Source organism: Dermacentor silvarum, chromosome 7 (genome assembly GCF_013339745.2).
Source record: "Dermacentor silvarum isolate Dsil-2018 chromosome 7, BIME_Dsil_1.4, whole genome shotgun sequence".
NCBI classification, from domain to species: Eukaryota; Metazoa; Arthropoda; class Arachnida; order Ixodida; family Ixodidae; genus Dermacentor; species Dermacentor silvarum.
The window spans coordinates 137709722-137731024 of record NC_051160.1 but is presented as its reverse complement, the minus strand read 5'-3'; the positions used below and the strand labels follow the sequence as shown (position 1 = coordinate 137731024).

Genomic DNA, 21303 nt, shown 5'->3' with positions numbered 1-21303 from the left:
AATATCAGCTCTCCAGATTTTGCTATACATGGTATCAATGACTTCTGCATGACTCAAAAAATGCCATAAGAGCACACTTATTGCTCTGCCTACCTTGGCACAAGAGTTGCGAGACTTTGAAGTTAAAGGGACTGACAACAAATGTTCATGTTACCCATTTTCTTCAATGCAACGGAAAGCTTACTGGTTCGAGTGTCTCATCATGAAATGGTAAAGCGGAAAACAGTCAGAACACTAAGGAACATTTTATATCACAATTTGTTTGATCTGCAGTGAGGATGTAGTCGTTCACTAGAAGCATGCTGAAAACAGTAATAGGTGAGTGCAATATTGATTATACGCCGGCGCTGGCACCCATTTACGGCACAACTAGCCAATGGCATTTTGTATCTCACAGGGAGACCACACAACTCTGGGTACTTATTCCCAAACTCACGCGCATACAACATGTGCACCGCCAAGGATTGCGTGACGCATGTGCCGCTCATTAGCGTGGACTTTCTTAACTTCGTAATACGCATACAATAAAGTATGCTGTACTTAATAACAGCCGACTTACATAATCTCATATACAGTTAAACCTGGATGTAACGAAACTGACAAATTCCCGAAAACTTCGTTATAAAGAGGATTTCATTATATGCAGGTTCAGCACGAAAATTAGAAAAAGAAACGCTTACGTATTTACTCGATTCTAACGCACCCTCGATTGTAATGCGAACCGTTTTCGTGACCAAAAGAGGGAAAAAAAATCCTTTACAGTACCACGCACCTCATACAGAAATAGAACTATCGCTCAAAATTTACTCCCAATACACTAAAGTTGCGATGAACAAAAAAGTCCCAGTTTCGCCCGAAAGGTGAAGCATCGATTGCGACCGCAAATTGGCAGACAGCTATACGAAGTAAGGATAGTAGTTTTATCAGCCGTATAAACTTGTAAACATTCGCTGTTTAACTAAATTGGTAGACTAATGCCTAAGCACACGTACTACAGCACATGGTCGAAGCTACGGGAGCTAGGCTCGAAGTGCGTAGGAAGCGGCCATTTTGAAATGCCGATGGCGATACGGTAGCGCAAATGTAGGGTCGTAGTCGATTATAACGCGCAGGCAATTTTCGGACCAGTTTTATCGGAAAAAAGTACATGTTAGATTCGAGTAAATACGGTAAGTAACAGACCGCATAGCTCACTCAAAACATTTATTTCGTGGTAAAAAACTGCGTGATTTTGCTTTGTTGTTTGTTCATGATGGACGGCAGCACAGACCGTTCGTACGCAGCGAGATCAGCAAGCGGCGGGATCAGGTTTGAATGAAGGGAGGGGAAAAGGTCACGCCCGCGGCGGCAAGATCGCAGGGTTGAGGGATGCAGGCTTGCCTCGCGCGAGCTCGCACGCACGCGTGCGCTCGCTCTATCCTCGCAGTCGCCGTGAATTCGAGTGCACCAAGTGCGCCGCCGCCGTTTTGCATTCCGTCGCGAGCGGAGAAGGTGCTTCCAGTTGCTGCTCACGCAAAAATGACAAAATTTGCGACGAAATCTCTAGGTTGTCGGCGGAGAAAATTCGTTATTTCGAGGGGGTCTCCCGCTGCCACTTCGTTACGTAGAGGTCTAAAATACATGTGCTTCTATGGAGTAACGGCGGGGAATAGAAAAACTTCGTTATATCCAGAAATTCGTTATATGGAGGTTCGTTATAAGCAGGTTTAACTGTACTACATCCGGAGTACCAAGATTTCACTGCCAGGCCACGACACTGACTGTTTCTTGAGGCTTTCTTTGCCAATTTAAAATAAAAATTCCGCAGACAGCCTGCTGGAGTCTCTCACTGGAAATCATGGTCATTTCATTTCCATCAACGTCTTGCAACACATTCTGGCTAGTCGTCAGTCCCTTTTTAAGCACCAGAAGGACACCCTTTCGAGTTTCAACTTCAAAATCTCTTGTTCTAAGGCAGGCAGAGCAATATGATTGGTCTTACAAAATTCCTTGAATCATACAGAAGCCATTGATAACAGGGTGTTGAACTGAACTCAAAAACTGTACCTGAACCAAAATTCTAGCCAGAACTTAACCCGAACCGTTATGCTTAGAATGTGCCTGAACCCAAATCAAACCTGAACCAAGAAAGATAATGGTTACCAGTTTGGCACAAAACCATTCAAGCATATAGGGTGCAAACTGGTGCTAAGTAGAAAAGTAATTATTCGAAACGATTCCCTTTTCAATCAACTCACCTCACAAGCTGATCGTTATCTGTGATTGTAACCACGGTCGCGGCTGGCAATGTGTGTGTGCGTGTAAAGGTGTTTGCTGTTAACTGTACGGCCCCTAGGCAGAGATGCTTGCACTTCAAGAACTCGGAAGTGCTCCACAGGTAAAACATTCTTTAAGGGTGCTGCAGAATCACCGTTTCTGTTGAAGTTCCCAATGTGGCTGTAAAGCCAGCTTGCTACTATTACTAAATATATCGTGCAATGCTGGAAGACTGGTTGATAGGTTGGGAAGCTCTTTGACGCCTCCTTGTGCTGATTTTATATGCAAGCAAGATTTTTCATGGGCATTTTACAACTGTGTATATCACATTTTACAACTGTGATATAGGCAATAAACCCAAGTTCGATATATTTGAGACCAACCGTATATTCCTTCTCCTAGGTTGTTGTAATTTGGAGTGCGCATTATATGAGAACAAATATGGTATTTTTGGCCTGCCCTATGAAGATTTTCCAAGCAATAACCAAGGCTCACAATGTCCGATTACTGTATTTAGCCAATTCTAAGGCACACCTTTTTCAAGGAAATTGGGCGGTAAAATTAAATTGCCTGCACGGTTAATTGGATAGAAAACAAAAACTGCCTTCGCGACATTCATATGCTTTGCCGCAGAGCACACATGTATTGCGGCAAAGCTGACTCTAGAAAATGGGCTGCCATTGTGCAACACATATTAGACCCTTGCCCATTTTTCTGGCTAAAAAATTGGGTGTAAGGCATATTTTTACTTTCTTCTTTTGGCATGCTCTAGGAAGATTTTTAAGCAATGACGATACCCAACACTGTGGGATTACGGTATTTACCAGACTCAAACGCGTGCCTTCCGTTTTCTCAAGAAGATTCAACCGAAAACCACGGTCGCGGCTTTCTTATTGCTTTGCCGCATAACAAGGCTGTACTGCGGCGAAGTTGACTTCAAAGAACCGTGTGGCGATGCTGACATTATCATATCATAAGAAGCCAACAAACAATGACACCAAGGACACCATAGGGGAAATTACTTGTACTTACTAATTGAATAAAGAAATGATAAATTAGTGGAAATGAAAACGGATGAAAAAACAACTGTCCGCAGGTGGGGAACGAACCCACGTCTTCGCATTACGCGTGCGTTGCTCTCACCATTGAGCTACCGTGGAGCCGTTTTCCCATCCACTTTCTGGGGTATTTATGTTTTCCCAACTAGAAATAACATTGGGAGTATTAGCCAGTGCCACCACTCACAAACCTAGGGGCAGATGTGGAACATCCTTTCTGCCGCAGGCGTCACGAGCATGTGATCTTTTTGGGTGATGGCTACTGGTCAATAAACCCACATATGCTACCTGAAGGCATCAATGTTGCCGGATTCGAGCCCTCGTTATGTAATGAACGAGGGCTCGAATTTCTTCTCGAAGCTGACATTAGAAATCCGGCCACTACGGTGCAACACATAATAAACCCTTGCCCATTTTTCTTTCTAATAAATCGGGTGCATGTCAAATTTTGAATTTGTTTAGGAACTTTAAGGTGATTTCTATGTAATTTTTCTACTGACACATAGAAAGCGGGCATGCATTTGATCGCTCTCTGCATTTTGATGTTTTTCTGCATCTTGTTTGATTCGACCTGCTGGATAATTCGATCAAATTCGTCAGTCCCAGCAGGGTTGAATTAACGTAAGTCGACTGTAGTGTGTGGCCAAATATGTCCAAATTGCTGAGAGTTTGATACCATTCAATATAGTAAAACCTCGCTCATACATCTTGAAAAAAAAAAAAAAAACGCGATAAAAAATGTACTAACCGGGAAAATGCACGATCCAAAGTCACCAAAAAAACTGGCATACTTAACTTGGTTGACATTTACGTAATCTGAAGTGTTCCGCGAATCGTTACAGCACAAGAGGCCAACGTGCACCGAGCTGGTGGGAGCAGTGTGGCCTGAGGCGCTTACGAGGAGCTTACGTTTGCGTTCTTCGAATTCGGCCTGAGTTAGCAGCTTCTTCGAGCGGGGCACTTTGGCGTGCCCACTCGGCGCAAATCATTGCAGATTTGCATGGAGCTGGTGCACCTGAGCGACTGTTGCACATTGTCGTTTTCCTTTGCAAAACAAAAACGAAATCGAGCTGTGGACGACGCCAGAATACGAAGTCTACGATGCCGCCCCAGCAAAACATGAGGCTTACTTCATGCTGCTGCAGCATAGAACGGCACCACGTTATAGTTATCGCCTGTTAAAAGCGTGCAGTACGCTTCCAACGGCACTATATGTCACACGTGCTGTGGAAAAGATAGGTGGAGATGCGTATAGCAATAGGGTTGGCGGGCGTAGCTGGGAATGTGGCGTGCGATGACCGGCGAAGAGATTTGCTGATACCGGAATAGGAAAATTAATGTGCGTTGACATTTTCTCGCGAGAAGGGTGGGCGAGTACTGCAAGGAAGCTTCTGTGGCGGGCAGCTAATGTATTCGATTGCGCAAGCCCCTTGCCTTTTCTTGTTTACATGGGATGTAGCGGCCGGAAAACGTATCATATGATCACAGTTTGGCAATATACTGAACGTTCATGCTGAAAGATCGTGCTGTCCGGGAACGTATGAACCGGTAAGAAAGAAGCGCAACTGTATTGGAGTGTTTTTTGTGTTCTCGATCGCCAACGTAGAAGCCAGGAAATTGTACATAACGGGATTGTATCCATGAGGTTCTGCTGTACTAATGTATATGCTTGGCGGGACCAGAGGACAAGTAAGGCTCAATTCTGCGATTTTTAGGACTAACAAAGATCGAATTAACTGAGGGTTTACTGCACAGTAAATTGTATTGCTTCAAGGCTAGCAAGTAGCTTTCTTTTTTAACGTTTTGAGCGCTTGGGCTTTCATATAGCATGAAAACGAGTAAAAAGCTTCCTGTCGGTGTTCCCCCGATTGCTATTTCTAGGTTGAGAGAGGTGAGAAAAAAGATGTAATGATAGACACACAAACAGATGAAAATAAATATTTAAAACGACGTCGCACCTTGCGCTGTCAGCCCCGTTGTTGGCACTTGCATCCGCAGCTCCAGCAGACGGTGAGAGATCACAGCAGGCAATCACTTGCGCTGGCTGCTGCGGTCGTGAGGATGACATCTTCTGCGGCCGAAGGACAGGACGAGTGGCAACGCAGCGCTAGCCCCTGTCGCCTTCCAGCGCGCTCCAACGAGGACGACGGTGTTTCGGGGCCCGACCGTGGACGCTCCGACGGCCCAAGCGGGCACCATGTGGGTTCCTGGATCAATCAATGCACAACCCACGCTCAATTAACTTGATTTTATCTATAAGGGCACAGTTCAGGGTACAGTCAAACCTCTATATAAAGAACCTTGATTTAACGAAATTCGTGATGTAACGAACTATTTTTATTTACCCATCTTAGTTCTATTGAATTCACGAAACCTTGATATAAGGACATTTTCGATATAACGAAGTCTTTCACTGCAAGTACAACTTCATTATATCGAGGTCTGACTGTATTACAAAACAGCTTACACAAAAAATGACTGACCAGAATAAGGCAACTGGACATTATTATAGAAATGTACAGTGCGTGCCTGATGTGAAATGCATGCTCATCATATGAAAGGAGGTGTTGTGAAGGACATCATGTGCTTACCGCAAGATTGAAGCTACAGACACAACGTAGCGGCACTTAAACATGACCCCGGGAGCATTTTATATTTTACACAAGGCAGGCATATATGCCAACTCACTCAAGCCTCGAACTGCACTCGGACTGCTGTGCAGAATAGTCATAATCTGTAAAACAGCGCAAAAAGACACGGACGAGAAACGAAGGTGACAAAAACAGCATCGACTCGCAACTGGAGGTTTATTTCGGAAACAACAGATTAAGTATGAAAGAATAGAGAACTAAAAAAAAAATACCACTGATGATTTTTTGCTTGTATTTTTCTTGTTCATATCTTTTCACAGTGTTTTTCACCTGACGGAACCACATCAACTAGCCCAGCTGACAGTCTTGGTGCAGAATAACGCAACCATTAGCGGCCAACTATGAACACTTATTTAGTCATCATCGTCTTTTCATGAGCACGCCTCGTCAGCGCTCTCCCAAAGCTGGTAATTCTCCGCGTCATCCACTAGTGTGAGATTCCCATCACTGCTCTTCATGACAGTCTTAACCAAAACTGCACACCACTCGTTCAATATCCACGCATACACATCTTGCAGTTATGCCCTCCTGATACGCCCAAAAGTATGAAGCAGCTAAACCTGTTAAACAATCAGCCTCAGCACAGCTTATACTGTCGAAGCATGCTGGATATAGGAGCCTATGCTGTGTGATCTACGTGATCGCGATCTGGCAGGATCCAGTGATAAGGACAATGCCATCATCGGTAGGACAATAATTAGTACCATCTAGTAACGACTTAAGGAAATTAAGCAGCATGACGTGCGGTGCAATCTTGGAGGCCTTACACGTGGGTGTGCATGTCATGCTTAGTGAAAGTTCTAGCTCCAAATTTTCGCACTCCAAAGCGGCAGTGCAGGCCATACATGAATAAACACAATAAATTGTCACTACACGACTGAAACACCACTGTCCTGAAGAAACACAACCAGGAGGTGCAACATTTCTCTCGGAACAATATGGTGGCCTTTGGAAAACACAAAACGTTCTGCACAAGTGGTTAGAAATTGAGAAGTGGTCCACTCAGCCGCAGACCAGGAACGTCCGGCTGGCAAGCACCACAAATACCTCTTCCTCTGCAAAGTTAGTTTGGGTACTTAGCGACTAGATTAGAGAAACGGTTGCATATAGACAGAAAGCTCTGGTTTCGTACCTTCTGGCACATGAGAAACTGGCAATCATTGGGCAGTCCATTTCAACAGATAAGTGCAATTTCTGCATTTTACGCTATCACGACAATGCAAAATGCATATTAAACAGTGTGCTGAGCTACCATGAAATGTGTGAATATCTCATCTCTGAAGTTTAAACTAATGCCACGTTGAAGTGATTAAACAGAACAGTGATGCTGTCTGTCACCATTCCAGTGAGAAGTGTCCTTCATTGTAGCTGTAACAGCTGGTACAGCCACTTCGCTGCAGCAGAATTTACATTTATTAGGTGGTATTGCCACCAACGATGCACAGTCTCGATTTATTGTGGATGAAACGGGTATGTAACACGCACAAATGCAGCCTTAAACTAAACTCAGCGTGAAATGCTACATCTTTGTGTATTGAGTGGAAGTGGACGCGTGTATGAGCGTGAATGAGTGCTGGTAAATGAAAGTGACTACGAATGCGAGTGACTGTTGATGAGCATGAGTAGGAACGCGAGTGAGTGGCGACGAGTGTGAGTGCGCACGAGTGCGAGTGAGTACAAAGCCTGCAAAAATATTGATGAGCGAGTGTCCGCTTAAACTGGCGACCTATGCTCCTACTTGCGGAACGTTCCCTAAAGAAACATTCGGTCAAGCCTGAAATGAAGTTTGGTGCACGGTGCTTACCTCCGAATCACTGTCCAGGTAGTCTGGTCCAATGAGTCGAAGCAGGTCCTCCTGGAACGTGGAGCCTCCACCTGCGCTGCCTGCGCTGCTTCCGGCACTGCTTCCACCGCCCTTGGCCGACGAGGGTGACCAAGATGGACCGGCCGACGACAGTGGGTGGGCGGCGCTGGCCGACCGTGGTGTGGAGGGGACAGCGTGGCGGAGACTGGCCAGTGGACTGCGCATCACCTCCTCGCCAGCCGTGGTGGTGCCGCTGCTGCTCACAACGCGACAGCTGCGTTCAAAGAAAAACCAGTCTCAGGCCCGATCCATTTTCTTGCTAACAGGCAAGCTGCTGAGCAGGATCGCACAGTGGTGTCGACATCAGGTTTCATTTAAGCCGGAGGAATGGCCTTGACTTGGCGAAACGTCCCATCCTACTGACCGTGTTTGCAGTCCCGCTGTATTTAAATTAGAGAAGGGTCGCTCAGGAGCGAGCCGGATCTTGTGAGCGGCTCTTTTTAAAGAGCGAGTGAGCGGTCGTTCAGCAAAAATGAGCGGCGGTTCTTTTGGAGAAAGGGAGCCAGTTCTCTCGCGTTCAGAGAGCCGTGCCGATGCATCCCGTCAGAGCCGGGTCTTCTGCTGGGTGCTACTTCCGCGCCATCTATTAGCGGTATGAGAAAGCAACTGCCCTCCTGCCCTTCCTCGCAAGAGTCGCCTTCACCCCCTCGCCTTCGGCTGAAGAACGAAAGAACCGCCGCTCACTTACGGAACCACGGCTCCCTCGCTCTTCAAAAGAGCGGCTCAAAAGATCCGGCTCACTCCTGAGCGCTCAGGAGCCAGCCGCTCTTTTCGCCACAGCTCCCTCGCTCTTCAAAAAGACCCGGCTCACTCCTGAGCGCTCAGGAGCGGGCTGCTCTTTTGAAGACCGAGGGAGCCGTGGCTCAGTAAGTGAGCGGCGGTTCTTTCGGAGTAAGGAAGCTGGTTCTCTCTCCTTGAATGAGCCGTGCTGAACTGTTCCGTCAGAGCTGGGTATTCTGCTGGGTTTCGATGTTTTTCGATTTCTGACCAACGAATGGTGGCCGGTGTGGGTCGACTCGCGCTACTTGTACTCGCTCGCAGTGTGTGGTGTGCACAGCAGTCCCCTTGGCTTTTTGTGCGTCTTATGGTGTGGCACCCGATGCCACCGAGGGGAGGAGTAAAGAAGTCTTAATTGGCAAAGGATGGTACCGTTCGTTTCCTGCTGCTGTTCGAACGATGTCGCACGACTCTCACCGATCGCACATCGTGCGCTGGTCCAATAACACTTCGAAGATGATCTTCTGTGTCTTTAAAGGGCCCCTAAACCACCTCAGATATTTTTTGAACATTAAAAAGAAACAATACCGTTCTCCTCCCCTCGCCTTTCCGGTATCCCCAGCGGTCGTCACCATGTCAGCAGGGGGAATCTGGTGATGTCAACTGCGGAAACGATGTCCATTGGTTGAACAAGAACCTACGACTTTCGGTTAGTTTGCTAGCAGGTACGCGCTTTCTGCTCTTCCTCGTCGTGTTGCTCGTTTGTGCGCGCTTGCAAATTGGTAATTACACCACGCAAGTGCCAAATCGCTCGCGTTCCAACACAGTCGTGCTTAGCGGTCTGATTAGCTGCGCGAACAGAGTGCAACAGTGTTGGCCTTTCCAGACGTGCGCGCAACACAGGGTTTATAGCGGTACGCTTCGCATAACACGGGCTGGCACCGCAGCAACAGCGGGTAGCTGAGAAGCGCTGAGTCCACGTTACCGGCACGGTAACTCATCGCACGCCGTTTGCCATTCACGGGCCGCCGTTCGACAGCGGTTCTTGCTCGCGAACGGCGAGATTTCCTTGCCGTAGGTAGATAGGATGAGACCGAGACTCATTTGTGCGGCAGATTCACCGCCGCTGATAGCTTGATGGCGCCGATATCGTCGCTAGGCCTTTTCTAGTTCCCTTCAAAGCTAAAACGGACGGCGCTTTGAGACAGTGGCGCACCAACGGGGGGGGGGGGGGGGGGGATTCGGGTGTTAACCCCCCTCTGAGGCCGACTTAACCCCCCCTTTTGTTTAACCCCTTTTCTTTCCTTACGCATTTGAGTACTGCAACTAAGATGTAAGATGCGCAATCGTCTGCACACTCGCAAAAAGCGAATTTTTTGACAATTTCCCATGAAGAAATCGAAATTAGTGCTGTTTAGATGGTATTGGCAAACTGTCAACCCCCCCCCCCCCCTGGCAGAGATCCTGGGTGCGCTACTGCTTTGAGATGAAATATTGACGCTCACAAGCCGCAATATTTTCTTATCGTTGTTATGGCTTTTCGCAATACTTGTACACAAAGAAGAAAATACTGCTGATATTAGCGGCGCCGTCGGCTGCGATGCGAGCACAGCCAAGCCCTTCGGCTGCAGCTGATGTTTTCGTTGCCGGTGGCGGAGGCGCGCAGGTTCGCAGTCGTCGATTGGGCCAATGATGGTGCAGCGGTCGGGGCGCCGGCCGAACTGCCGTCTACTTTAGACACCTCTCGCGCGGCAGATGTTCTACGGCACTGGCGGACGGTTCGCCGTCGGTATATGTGCCGCTAGCGTGGACGTGACCGGAAGTATGCAGTGTTTTAAGAAGCGCGTTGGCGATGACGCATGTCACGTGACCTTTCAAGAAGCACTCGGCGAGGAGGGGAGACCAGCCGATGAGGAGAGTAACGAAGAAAAGAGCGAAACGAGCGAGGGCCGTTTTTAGATCATCAAACGCGTGTAACTCCGCTATTATGGCACCATTTCGAAAAATTCTCGCGGCTACGTGTTCGTTGTAGACTCGTGCACAACTGCAACACCACAACTAAATTTCGACCTCTGGTGGTTTAGGGGCCCTTTAACGACAAGAGGTGAACGTACAATTTACGTCCTGGTCTTCATTTGTGCTAATTAGTGTAGTCATGAAAATGTCGCCCATGACATCCACTTCAGTGCATTTTCTGAGCATGTATCATTAGCACGTCAATAAAATGAGGCCAATGATCTGTTGTGTTGTAATAGAACTTCATTTCTTTTTTTGTCCTGGTGTATGATGGCATGATCGCCAGTATCGCGCGTGCACTCAAGAGAAAAAAAAAAACGAAAGGTACGTGCGGCAGTTTTATGGATCTTTGGTATGATTTTTGTATTGTACTTCAAGAAATGATTTCTACATTCATTTTGCATGGCGTTACAGCTTACTCATATTATAGTGAATGTACGTATGTGAATAAATTAATAAAGTTGAAACATAATGTACAATCATTTTGTGTTCTTAGTTTTACAAAAGTTGATTTTAAAGTACCACAAAAACGGACAAGCTGCTGTAATGACAATGAAGTTAGATATTTTTTTTTTCTGAAAAAAAGTACGTCGCATTTTGCCTGTCACAGTATCAAAAGCATTTTATCCCCAATATCAGAAAAGAAAGCTTCATTACAACTAAAAATTCATGCTTTTAATATATGCAAAAATATTCTCTAAACATAGCGAAAATACCAATAACACGGTCATTAAATTATGCATATATCGTTTTCTTTTTCAAAGCCACATAACTATAGAATATGCATAGCACCGGTTACACGTTTAAGTGAACCGGTGAGCCGTTCAAATGAACCGGTTCATTTCAGTGAGCTGAGCCATTCCGAGCCACTCACTGAAGCGAGCCGTTTTGCCCATCTATAATTTAAATAACACTTTGCGACCAAATGACAAGAAAAATGACAATGCATTTCATTTGTGGTTGTGTTGTGAACATCTGAAAACCTGAAGTGTGGTAATGAATGTCTGCAAACTGGTCTAGTAGACCTGTTCCGACTCGGGCAATTCGATTTTTTTTGTGTGGAAGCAATTACATTCAAGGCATGTTTTTGCCGTCAAAGTGCACCTTGATAGTCATCATGCTGTCAGGGTATTGACAGCACATGAAAGGTTGTGTGTACGGCGAGTAGGAAAGTCTTTATACATATCCAATTCACTTAAGACGATGTAACCATTCCAACACGCACAGAAGCATGCACACACATACACAAAGACAGACTGCCTCACCCTAGCCGAATCTTGGGACTGTGGTTTGGGGCTCGCTCTTGGAGTCCACGGCGGGGCAGTGGGCTTCCAAGATGACTGCTGCCACATGTCGACAGCTCGTCTGTGACAAAACAAACAGCATTGGCAAAAACATCACAGGAAAACAAACGTACAAAGAACAGATGAATTGCTAAATTAGGTGTACTCTGCAGCACTAATACAATGCGTTGTACATCACAGATTTATTCAACGAATGCTTGAGATTGACCAAACATGCCAGCCACTTCCGAGCACACCATGTTATTTTCCAGGGATGTTGCACCACCCACTACAAACAAACCTAGCAAATACAAATACAGTGATAGCTCGAACAAATAGACCTCATGAAACCAACAAATAACATTCATTATCTCGAAATGTGATAGCAGAAAATAAGATATAGACGTTAAAAGTAAGGCACTGACACCGCCTGGAATGTGTCTCGAGATTATGGTGCCGATGGAAAGATCATGCCTCACAATGAAAGGAATAAGCACACTATTCTCCCTTAAATGAGAAATTATTTTAATCAGGCTGAAACTCGTGCGAAAATGACGTGGGGGGACTCTGGGGTGAAATACTGTCATTATTACCTTGCAAGCCGTGTCCAACTCTATATCAATGTAATGGACTCGGTTCATTCCAAATGCAATTTCTATAAATTCAAAAAACATTCCCTAATATTCAAAATTTTATCAATTTATTATGTATTTGTAATTTGCAAAAGCCATACGGTTGAACCTCGATATAATGAAGTCGGTAAAATTGTTAATTTGCTTTGTTATATCACAATAACATTTTTTCATCACTTTAAGCGTAGTATGGCCCACTATTAAAACAAAAACTACATTGGTATTTAGGACAACTTCAGTATTTCTTCAGCTTCAGAGGTGAAAAAGCACTTGATTCTATTTGACAGCACTTCTATCGCTAAAAAATATTTTCCAGACATTCACATATGAACTGAGTTGTTATCAGTGCTCACATACTAATTTGCTGTTTCCTCTAATAAGAGTAGGGAATATTATACATATCAGTTCATAGGTACCCAAGTCACTGATAGCTAGCAAGATCCTTGATAAGTAATGCGATTAGCCTCCTGAACATGTGCAGCACCATGCTTTTGTTTTGCAAGAAATATGGAAGTATAAAGCCTGTGTTCAATTTTCTGATATTCGATTCGAAATCTACTATTCGGTATTCGCACACCCCTAGTTAAAGTTCTGTGCTTGGTGCGTCCCTGTCAATAATGCTGCATCACACAGATATGCACATTCGGTTCGTGACCTGAAAGTATGGGACGTGCAGTATTAGAGAAAGGAAAACCATGCAAGATGACGATTATAGCTGGGGATAAGTCCCAGAGAGTGCAAACGTTTCTTAAAGCTCAAGCTTTTGTTCCGTGACAAGTTGCACTCCACATTTCTTTCTGTATGTATTCATGTTTGCATGGGCTTGAAGAGGGCCTGCAGTATATATAAATGATATAAATAAAAAAAAACCACGGAACGCCTAAAAAAACACTGCTTAAAGAAATGATAACGTTAAGAAACTTTTAGCAGCACCAGCAAAACAAGGAGTCTCACGTTTTGTGTACCATTGCTGCGAAGGGTTCAGTTCTAGCATGGACAACTCACCCGCACTGCTGCCCGCACCCAACTGCCACTCGCTGGAGCTGTCCGACTGGTAGTCCGAGCCCATGTGCTGGGGCAGTGGCTGCATGAGTGGGCCGCAACGGTCGAGACCGCTGAATGACGACGACCCAAGACTGCTGAGGTCACCCTGGCTCCTGTGGTGGTGCTGTACGAGTACAAAAATTCAAAGAACTGCTGAAATTTCCCATTACCAAAGTGCACAGCCGAGCACATACCGTTGAAAGCGCAATGCAGGCTTATAGTAGGCGATAACCCTCGCGTGCCGCCCCAGGCGGCACATTGCGAGTGCCATGTTTCGCTCCAGCGGCATCCGCCATCGCCCACCAACTCGACTTTGTTTCAGTTTCTCGTGGTTGTCTTAAAACATTACACAATAGAAAAACAACAAAACAGGTATCGAGCCACCAAAGCCCCACCGGCTCGACACGCGTAGGTGTCTCGTGCCTCCTGTCACAACGATTCGCGCAATGCATTGCGTTATGTAGACGTCAACTACAGCTGAGTGTAAGATCGTAGGTTTTTCAGATCGTTACTTCGGATTGTATGTTTTCCCGGTTAGTACTTCTATTTCTCGTGTTTTTTCCCTGAAAACGTATCAACGAGGTTCTACTGTCCTTTTACGACAGATGACGGCATATGTCTGATCGGTCGACGAATCTGGTGTTTCCAGTGTGCCAGGCAGTGGCCGGTGAAGTCGGACACATCATGCCGAAGACATTAAGATCACTAGAATTTTACCCTGTGCGTTAAACGTGACCCGCAGCAGTGCGGCGATTAGCTGTTGCCGCAGCGCAAGCACACGGCGAGCGAGCACTTTGTTGTTGGTCGAAGGCCCAAACTCAACACGCTCGATTCAGTGAAACTGAACTGTAAATAGGCCAGCATCCTGCTGGCCAGCCAGGCTAGCGCGCGATGCAGCTTGTTCCAGCGGCTCTGGCATGCGATAAGACATGTTTTGTTCTTGTGCCAGCCACACTAGACTGTAGAGCACCCAATTTTCACCTACGTAGCGTAACTGTGCCACATGTAGATCGCGTCTGCGTTAAGCCGGACTATATTTGCGCCTTCAGCTTGGCAATCGCAATGCGCTCTTCTCCGAGCGGCAGAACATATCAAGGCTCTGCTTGTTGAACGTAGACACCCAGATTGCGAAAACTGGCTTGACTCTGAGAATACTTCCAATTAAAAGAACATCATGGGCGCGCAATGGCGTTGACACAGCGCACGAAGCATCTAGCAGAGCATACTAACTCTGTGGCTAGCAGACGTGCGGAACCTCTTGGCTGATACACATACGGGTACGGTATACAAGCAAGGCAAGCATACGATCCAGGTGCTGGTTCTCCCCAGTCTTCACTTCCACCGAGTGGTAATGGCGACATTTGTTTTCAGTTTCGGTATGAAAAACATCTATTTACAAACGTTTTGTGCAGCACCCACTCGCAGCGTGAAATTTTCCGCAAAGGCTACTGCATGTCTAAATTATCTGAAACAAGGCTTTTTTACAAGGTGCAGAATTTCGCTGCAGTTGGCCTAAAGAAGAAAAGAAGCTGAGCTTGGCAAGCCATGTTATGTGCAAGGCAGACAACCGGTGTTACAGAATGGGGGCCAGGGAAGGGAAGCGCAAACAAGGACAGCAGAGAATAAGGTGGCTCGATGAAACCAGGACATTTTCAGGCATGAGATGGGGTCGGCTGCCAGAAGACAGGGGTAACTGGAGATCGCCGGGAGAGGCCTTTGTCTTGCAGTGGACATAAATTAGGCTGATGATGACGATGAAAACATTTTTCACATTCTATGTATTCATGGAGATGGAGCATTTATTTCGAAATATGGCAGCATATGCTTTGATCTATGCAACTTGCCAGCGCAATTCTCACCTGGGTGTCTCTGCCAGCGGCCGAGGAAGGGTCGAGAGGGCTGTGCTGTCGTGACTGCCTCGAAGATGACGATGACGGGTGGCCTGCGCCTCCCGCTCCGCCACTGCCAGTGCGCAGTTGACGCTGTTCGTGTGACGACAGCTGGGCCAGGCTGAGCTCGCTCCGAGACACCACCAGGGGACCGGGGAGGGGCTCCAGCAGCATCAAGGACGCCAGGGACGGACTGCTGCCGCCACTCCCACTGCGGGGTGTCACTGCAGGGCGGAGAATGGCAGTCGCAGAGTTAGTATAGCCAGTGTAACCCAGTTAGTTAGTAAAAATAGTTAAACTAGCTAGCGTAACATCAAGCCCCACCATACACGTTTCCGCCAAGAAGGTTAAGTACAGTCAACACACCTTCTGCCCCCTTCACTCATACCCTCTGCTTCTGCCATTAAAGGAACTTACGCAGTCCAAGCGTCTGGTTCCGAGAGGAAGTGATGTCGATGCCATCTGCCACTGCTGCATAGAGGTGTGAGCATGCGACAAGTGAAAATTCAGGAACCGGAACTACTAGAACTAGAGGCAGAACTACCACAAACGGAAAACACAAAAGCGGAAATCGCAGAAGCGGAACTGGTGTGAACAACAAATCAGGAAACAGCAGCACACATCAAAGGTTTAGCAAAAGCGATGCTGGCGCATGGATGGAGGGACCTTAGTATAACCAACTCTGGAAGAAAAAGTTTACCATAGCGCCCATGCATAGATTTGGCAACAGCAAGGGCACGGCAATGATACACCATTTTATGTTTGCCACCTGCTTACACACATGCCCACCCCAAGCTCAAACTAAGAAGAATAATAGCACACAACATGATTGCAAGATTGAGGTAGATCAAGGAAGATTCATGGTACATTGCAGACCACTTTTAACGTAACCGCTATTAGCGCGGGACCGGTTATAGCGTTGGTTTTTTTGACCACCGATATATCTCCCATAGAACTCAATGTATAGGCAGAGCATTTATTGTGTAGGCGCGCGAAGCAGAATACCGGTCATAGCGTGGTTCTTTTAAGCGCGCGACCATGAAATCGGCGCACGAAGCACGGCCTTTTCTATGAAGCGTTGAGCACGGCATGCACGGCAGCACGGTTGCCGGGCGCGCTAACGCGGAGGAGTGGGAGCACGGACGCGTGCGTTGAGACCAGCGGTGAAAAGCGAAAAAAAAAAGTCAGTTTCCCCCTAAAGGCGAAGCATCAATTACGACAGCAAATTTACTAGTCGAGCATATGGAGTAAGGATAGTATTTCTATCGCCTGCGTAAACTCTGACAGATCCGCTTACTAACTGAATTAACAAGCATGGTGTCAGCGCACACAAGCACACATGAATAGATCGCACTCGATGACTGCAGACAAGCACTGTAAAAATGCAGCAGTGAGCAAACGCGGCAGGAGCAGTGACCGAAGGTTCGTGTTGTCTATCGCTTCAACGGAAACTGAGCGGTGAAAGCATAGCGCATAAAAAGGTCAGAGCCATGTGGAGATCGCGTGTGGAGATCGCTTTCAAGATAACGATGCGCGCGACCGCCCTCAGCCACGCAAAGTACAAGTACGCAGTGGCTTGCAGAGTAAAAGCTGCGCCCCCTCCCTTCTGTGCTGCCTTCGCACTTTAATTCCTCCTTTCGTGTGGGAGATTGAGTCGCCAGTTCCCCTTGTGCCTGGTCTCAAGATACGCATTGACTGCCATAGCTAAACGACGCCTCAGCTCCCTCCCTCCCATCCCCCAACGGCCTTCAGCACGAGGAGAGTCGTCTCGTTTGCTCTCTGCCGTACGTTCACTCTCCGTGAAAGCACGTCTCGTGCCTCTCGTGCGCTTTCACTCGCACATACAGCATACAGCTGCATACAGCCTTTTTTTTTTTCGTTCTTTTTTTTTTTTCAGGAGTGGGAGCTGCGGTTTAGCGCGCGTGGAGACCAGTGGTGAAAAGCGAAACAAAAAGGAGAAGGGCGGGAGACTTTGGAGGAAGGAGGGCATGTGTTTTCATCACTATAGCAGTGTCCAAGCAGGGTGCGCGGAGTGCGTGAGAGAACGGTGGCGCACTCCTTTTTTTTTTAGGAGTGGGAGCGTGGGCCTGCTCGCGGAGACCAGTCTCCAGACGAAAATAACAGCACTCTTTCGCTGATGCTGCACTTGTCACGAGAACTTGGTTTCTGTGCCGTGTTGCGATTGTATTACGTATGTGTGTGTGCGCGCACGCACGTGTGTGTGAAATATGTAATATTCATATTTAAAACAGCGCCAAAAAACATGGACACGAGAGAACTCATCCTGTGTTCTCTCTTGTCCGTGTTTTTTGGCGCTGTTTTAAATATGAATGATCCGTACCAACTAGCTCGCACCCAAACCCTTCCGAGTCTTAAAATATGTAATAAATTGTGTTTGAAAGGTGGGTAGCCTGTTTGGCATAAGCAAAAGCCGAAAAAAGCACGCTTTGGTTATGACGTGGTACCGCTTTTGCGCGGACTTTTACAACTCCCGTGACTTACGTTATAAGCGGTCTACACTGTATTCAACAAAGCTGTGTTTGTCATGCTTAGTACGTGTACATTTGAATTCTCAGTACAAGTGAACAGGAAGCACCGAGGACTGCATGAGATTCAGATGAGACTCGCGATCCCGAGCGTTAGAGAATCGGTGGTGGCATCTAGTTAACACGCCTGCAAATGCACCCTCTCATGTACAACAAATTTCACATAACCATCAGACCTTTCTCAATAATATATGGAACATACACTCCATACATACGCACTATGTGCAGATGCTTAGTTTTGCATTATGCTTCAAGTATTTTTAGCGCTACAAGGTTCATTTTAGCCATTCTGAGTATAACTGCGCTGGCCACAATGAGAATTGCATCATGGTGGCGTCGTTGCGGTTGGCACTTGTTTGCCCAGCTTTCCCTCTACAGATTCCTTGTTTTTGTTGAGCCACTACAGTCGTTGGTTGCTTTTGCTTGAGTGAGTGCTATACATGCTCAGACTGGCCCGTGGCCAGCTAGCATGTAAGGCATCAGCACGTATGAACTATTGCTTGTAAGATAATTGCAGCGAGCGACTTAAAAAAAATACCACCTCCAGTGCAAAAAGGAACAGTGCAGGTGGTCTAGTGACAACGAGGACGAGGATGATGGCAGCAATAATGATGGTGATGATGGCAAAATAAAAAAAAAACATGATTAAACATGCATGCTAGGAGTTGGAGTGCTGTGCTAAAACTCGAAAATTTAATTCTGAGGTTTTACGTACCATTTCGCTATCAGCGGGACACAAGGGGATTCTGAATACGCGAGCTACCGAGGATCGATACCCCGCACCTCCACCACTCTGTTACGGGTCACTCTCTATGAAGAGAGGGTTTATTGGGACACAACATAAACGATGGTCTTGAGCATCAGCATCAGCCGAGATTCCACTATCGCTAGGCGAACGTCTCCCTCCTCCGCCATCTATTACCCCGTGTCCCACTACAGGTTGTGGCACCTACCCAAATCACACAAGATTGTCACGCTTGTAACAATACCAAAGCGTTCTAGTTGGCTGGAAGTGAAAACTACTGCAGCATGCCGGCATTTTGGAAAGGTCTCGCAGTTACGTCTCCAGTACCGTATTTACTCGAATCTAACGCGCACTTTTATTCCAATTAAACGGGTCCAAAAATCGCGTGCGCTTTAGAATTGAGTACGACCCTAAATCTGCGTTACCATATCACCATAGGCATTTCAAAATGGCCGCCTTGTATGCGTTTCGAGCCTAGCTGTCATAGTACGTGTGCTTAGGAATTAGTCTACCGTCCTTTCCGTTTTCTGTGTTTGCTCTATCAGCACGAAGTGCCGAGTTCATAATGATGCTGCATTTAAAGGAAAGTGATCATGCGTGCGGAGACGGAAGAAATCGGGCCGCATCATGGGCGTTCGGAGAACCAGAAACTTGCGTGCGGGACTGGCGCAAATAGAAGGAGAGGGTTTTAGCCAGAAAGGCAACGTGGAAGGGTTCCAGTGGACCGAAGCAGGCCATATTCTGCGATGAACCACTTCGACGATACAATCGCCCTGGCCCTACCTTGAAAGCGATCTGCGACAGGGAGAGAGTCCGCTGCGCGTTGTGTTTTCATCGCCGATAGTTTGTGTTGAAGCAAGAGGCGTGCTAGCACGAAGGTCAATTCGCTCGCTGCGCTTCGTCACTCCAGCGTTTTGACAGTGAGTTTTCGAGGTCATCGAGTGAAATGTGTGCATGTTTGTGCTTGTGCACGCCCGACACCATGCGTGTTAATTTAGTTAGTAAGCGAATGTTTAGAAGTTTATAGGGCCGATAAAACTACTATCCTTACTTCGTACAGCTGTCTACTAATTTGCTATCATATCGCTGCTTCGCCTTTCGGGCGAAACTGCGACTTTTTTTTTATTCATCGCAACTTTAGTGCATAGGGAGTAAATGTTCGTTTTTCCAAATGAGAGAAAGTTGTATTTCTGTATGAAAGCATGCGGTGCACGGTAATGTATTTTTTCCCCCTTTCTTTTGGTCACGAAAAACGGGTGCGTGTTACAATCGAGTAAATACGGTATTAGCCACACATGCCTAGATAGCCCCAATGTTATGTTTTCTATGCTGATTCCGCTGAAAAAGTATGAAGTTCGAAAGTAGATCAAACAATGATCTCACCATCGAACATAATTTCTTTATTGAAGAGTCCCCTAACAGGAACCTACTGCAGTGTGCCTGGCATGAGGCAAAGCATGCTTTGCAATAGTCTGCTGAGGCTGTCTGTCAAAAAGGTTCCCGAGGCAAACATTCCATGAAGTGCAGCATAAACGGAGCATGTAAGGTATTAGAGAGGATGAATACACAGCACTCGTCTTCGTCCCCTCTCTAGCCTTACTTGTCCCGTTTGTGCTACACACAACATAATGCGATGCCGACCAGCCCATCAATGCGTCCTTTTGAGACAAATATGCTAACTACCCCATGGACAGATAAAGCAGGCGGGTGGAAATTTTGCACGCATTGCCAGGTGCGCGACAGCCAACGATACTTGCCTGACTGAGCTGAAGCCGAGGAGGAGGGCGGCGGTGCCACCACCAGGGGTGGGAGGGAGTTGCAGGCCGCTCGTCGGGCCAGCCGCTCGTTTGGCGAACTGCCACCCCTTCCCGGTGGGCTGCGTGCCATTCGTGCTGGAACCGGTGGGGGCACTGGTGACGGCCGGTCCTAGGGACAAGGGAATTGGACATGGCAACAGTGAGGTGGTGCATCAAATGTGGAAGTTGCTTAGACACATCAGCTGGAGATACTTCAGAAAGAACGGAAACGCTTACATCAGCCGGAGGAGCCTCGCAGGGCCGCTGTGGTTGGCTGGCGCATCTGAACTGCATGTCACTCCTGAAAGGTGGTACAATTGACACAGTTATGCACATGCCGATCTGTGAAATGTAAAATATGCAAAAAAAAAGAAAAACAAAAGCATGCTGTGGTAGGTTGTAGCTATGGCATTGCACTACTGAGCTAAATGTCGCTGGTTTGTTCACGGCCACGGCGACCGTATTTCAATGGGGGTGAAATGCAAAAACACTTGTGTACTTAGATTTAGATGCACATCGAAGAACCCCAGGTGGTCAAAACTAATCTGGAGTCTCTCATTACAGCGTGTCTCAGAAATCAGATTGTGGTTGTGCCAGAAGACCCCAGAATTTTTTGAAATTCATAAATCCCCTGCAGACATGACAACGAAGTGTAGGAGGGAATAGAACATGCTTCTTTGAAGTTTACCCCAAGCCCAGAGATTTTGTGGGATACATTTGCACTATATTAAGGAGGATATGCCTTTAGACGCAGCACACAATCAGCAGTGAACTTCGAACAGAAAACAATGACAAGGAACACATTT

The 21303-nt window shown here is 46.7% G+C and overlaps 1 protein-coding gene across 1 annotated transcript in view; it reads right to left on the bottom strand.

The window, feature by feature from the left end:
- LOC119458477 (signal-induced proliferation-associated 1-like protein 2) overlaps positions 1-21303 on the bottom strand; it is a 131601-nt gene that overhangs the window by 11293 nt on the left and 99005 nt on the right. The window contains 8 exon segments of the mRNA XM_037720319.2: positions 5273-5361; positions 5363-5521; positions 7770-8043; positions 11828-11927; positions 13483-13645; positions 15381-15634; positions 20459-20627; positions 20735-20798. Coding sequence (XP_037576247.1) covers positions 5273-5361; positions 5363-5521; positions 7770-8043; positions 11828-11927; positions 13483-13645; positions 15381-15634; positions 20459-20627; positions 20735-20798 — 1272 coding nt within the window.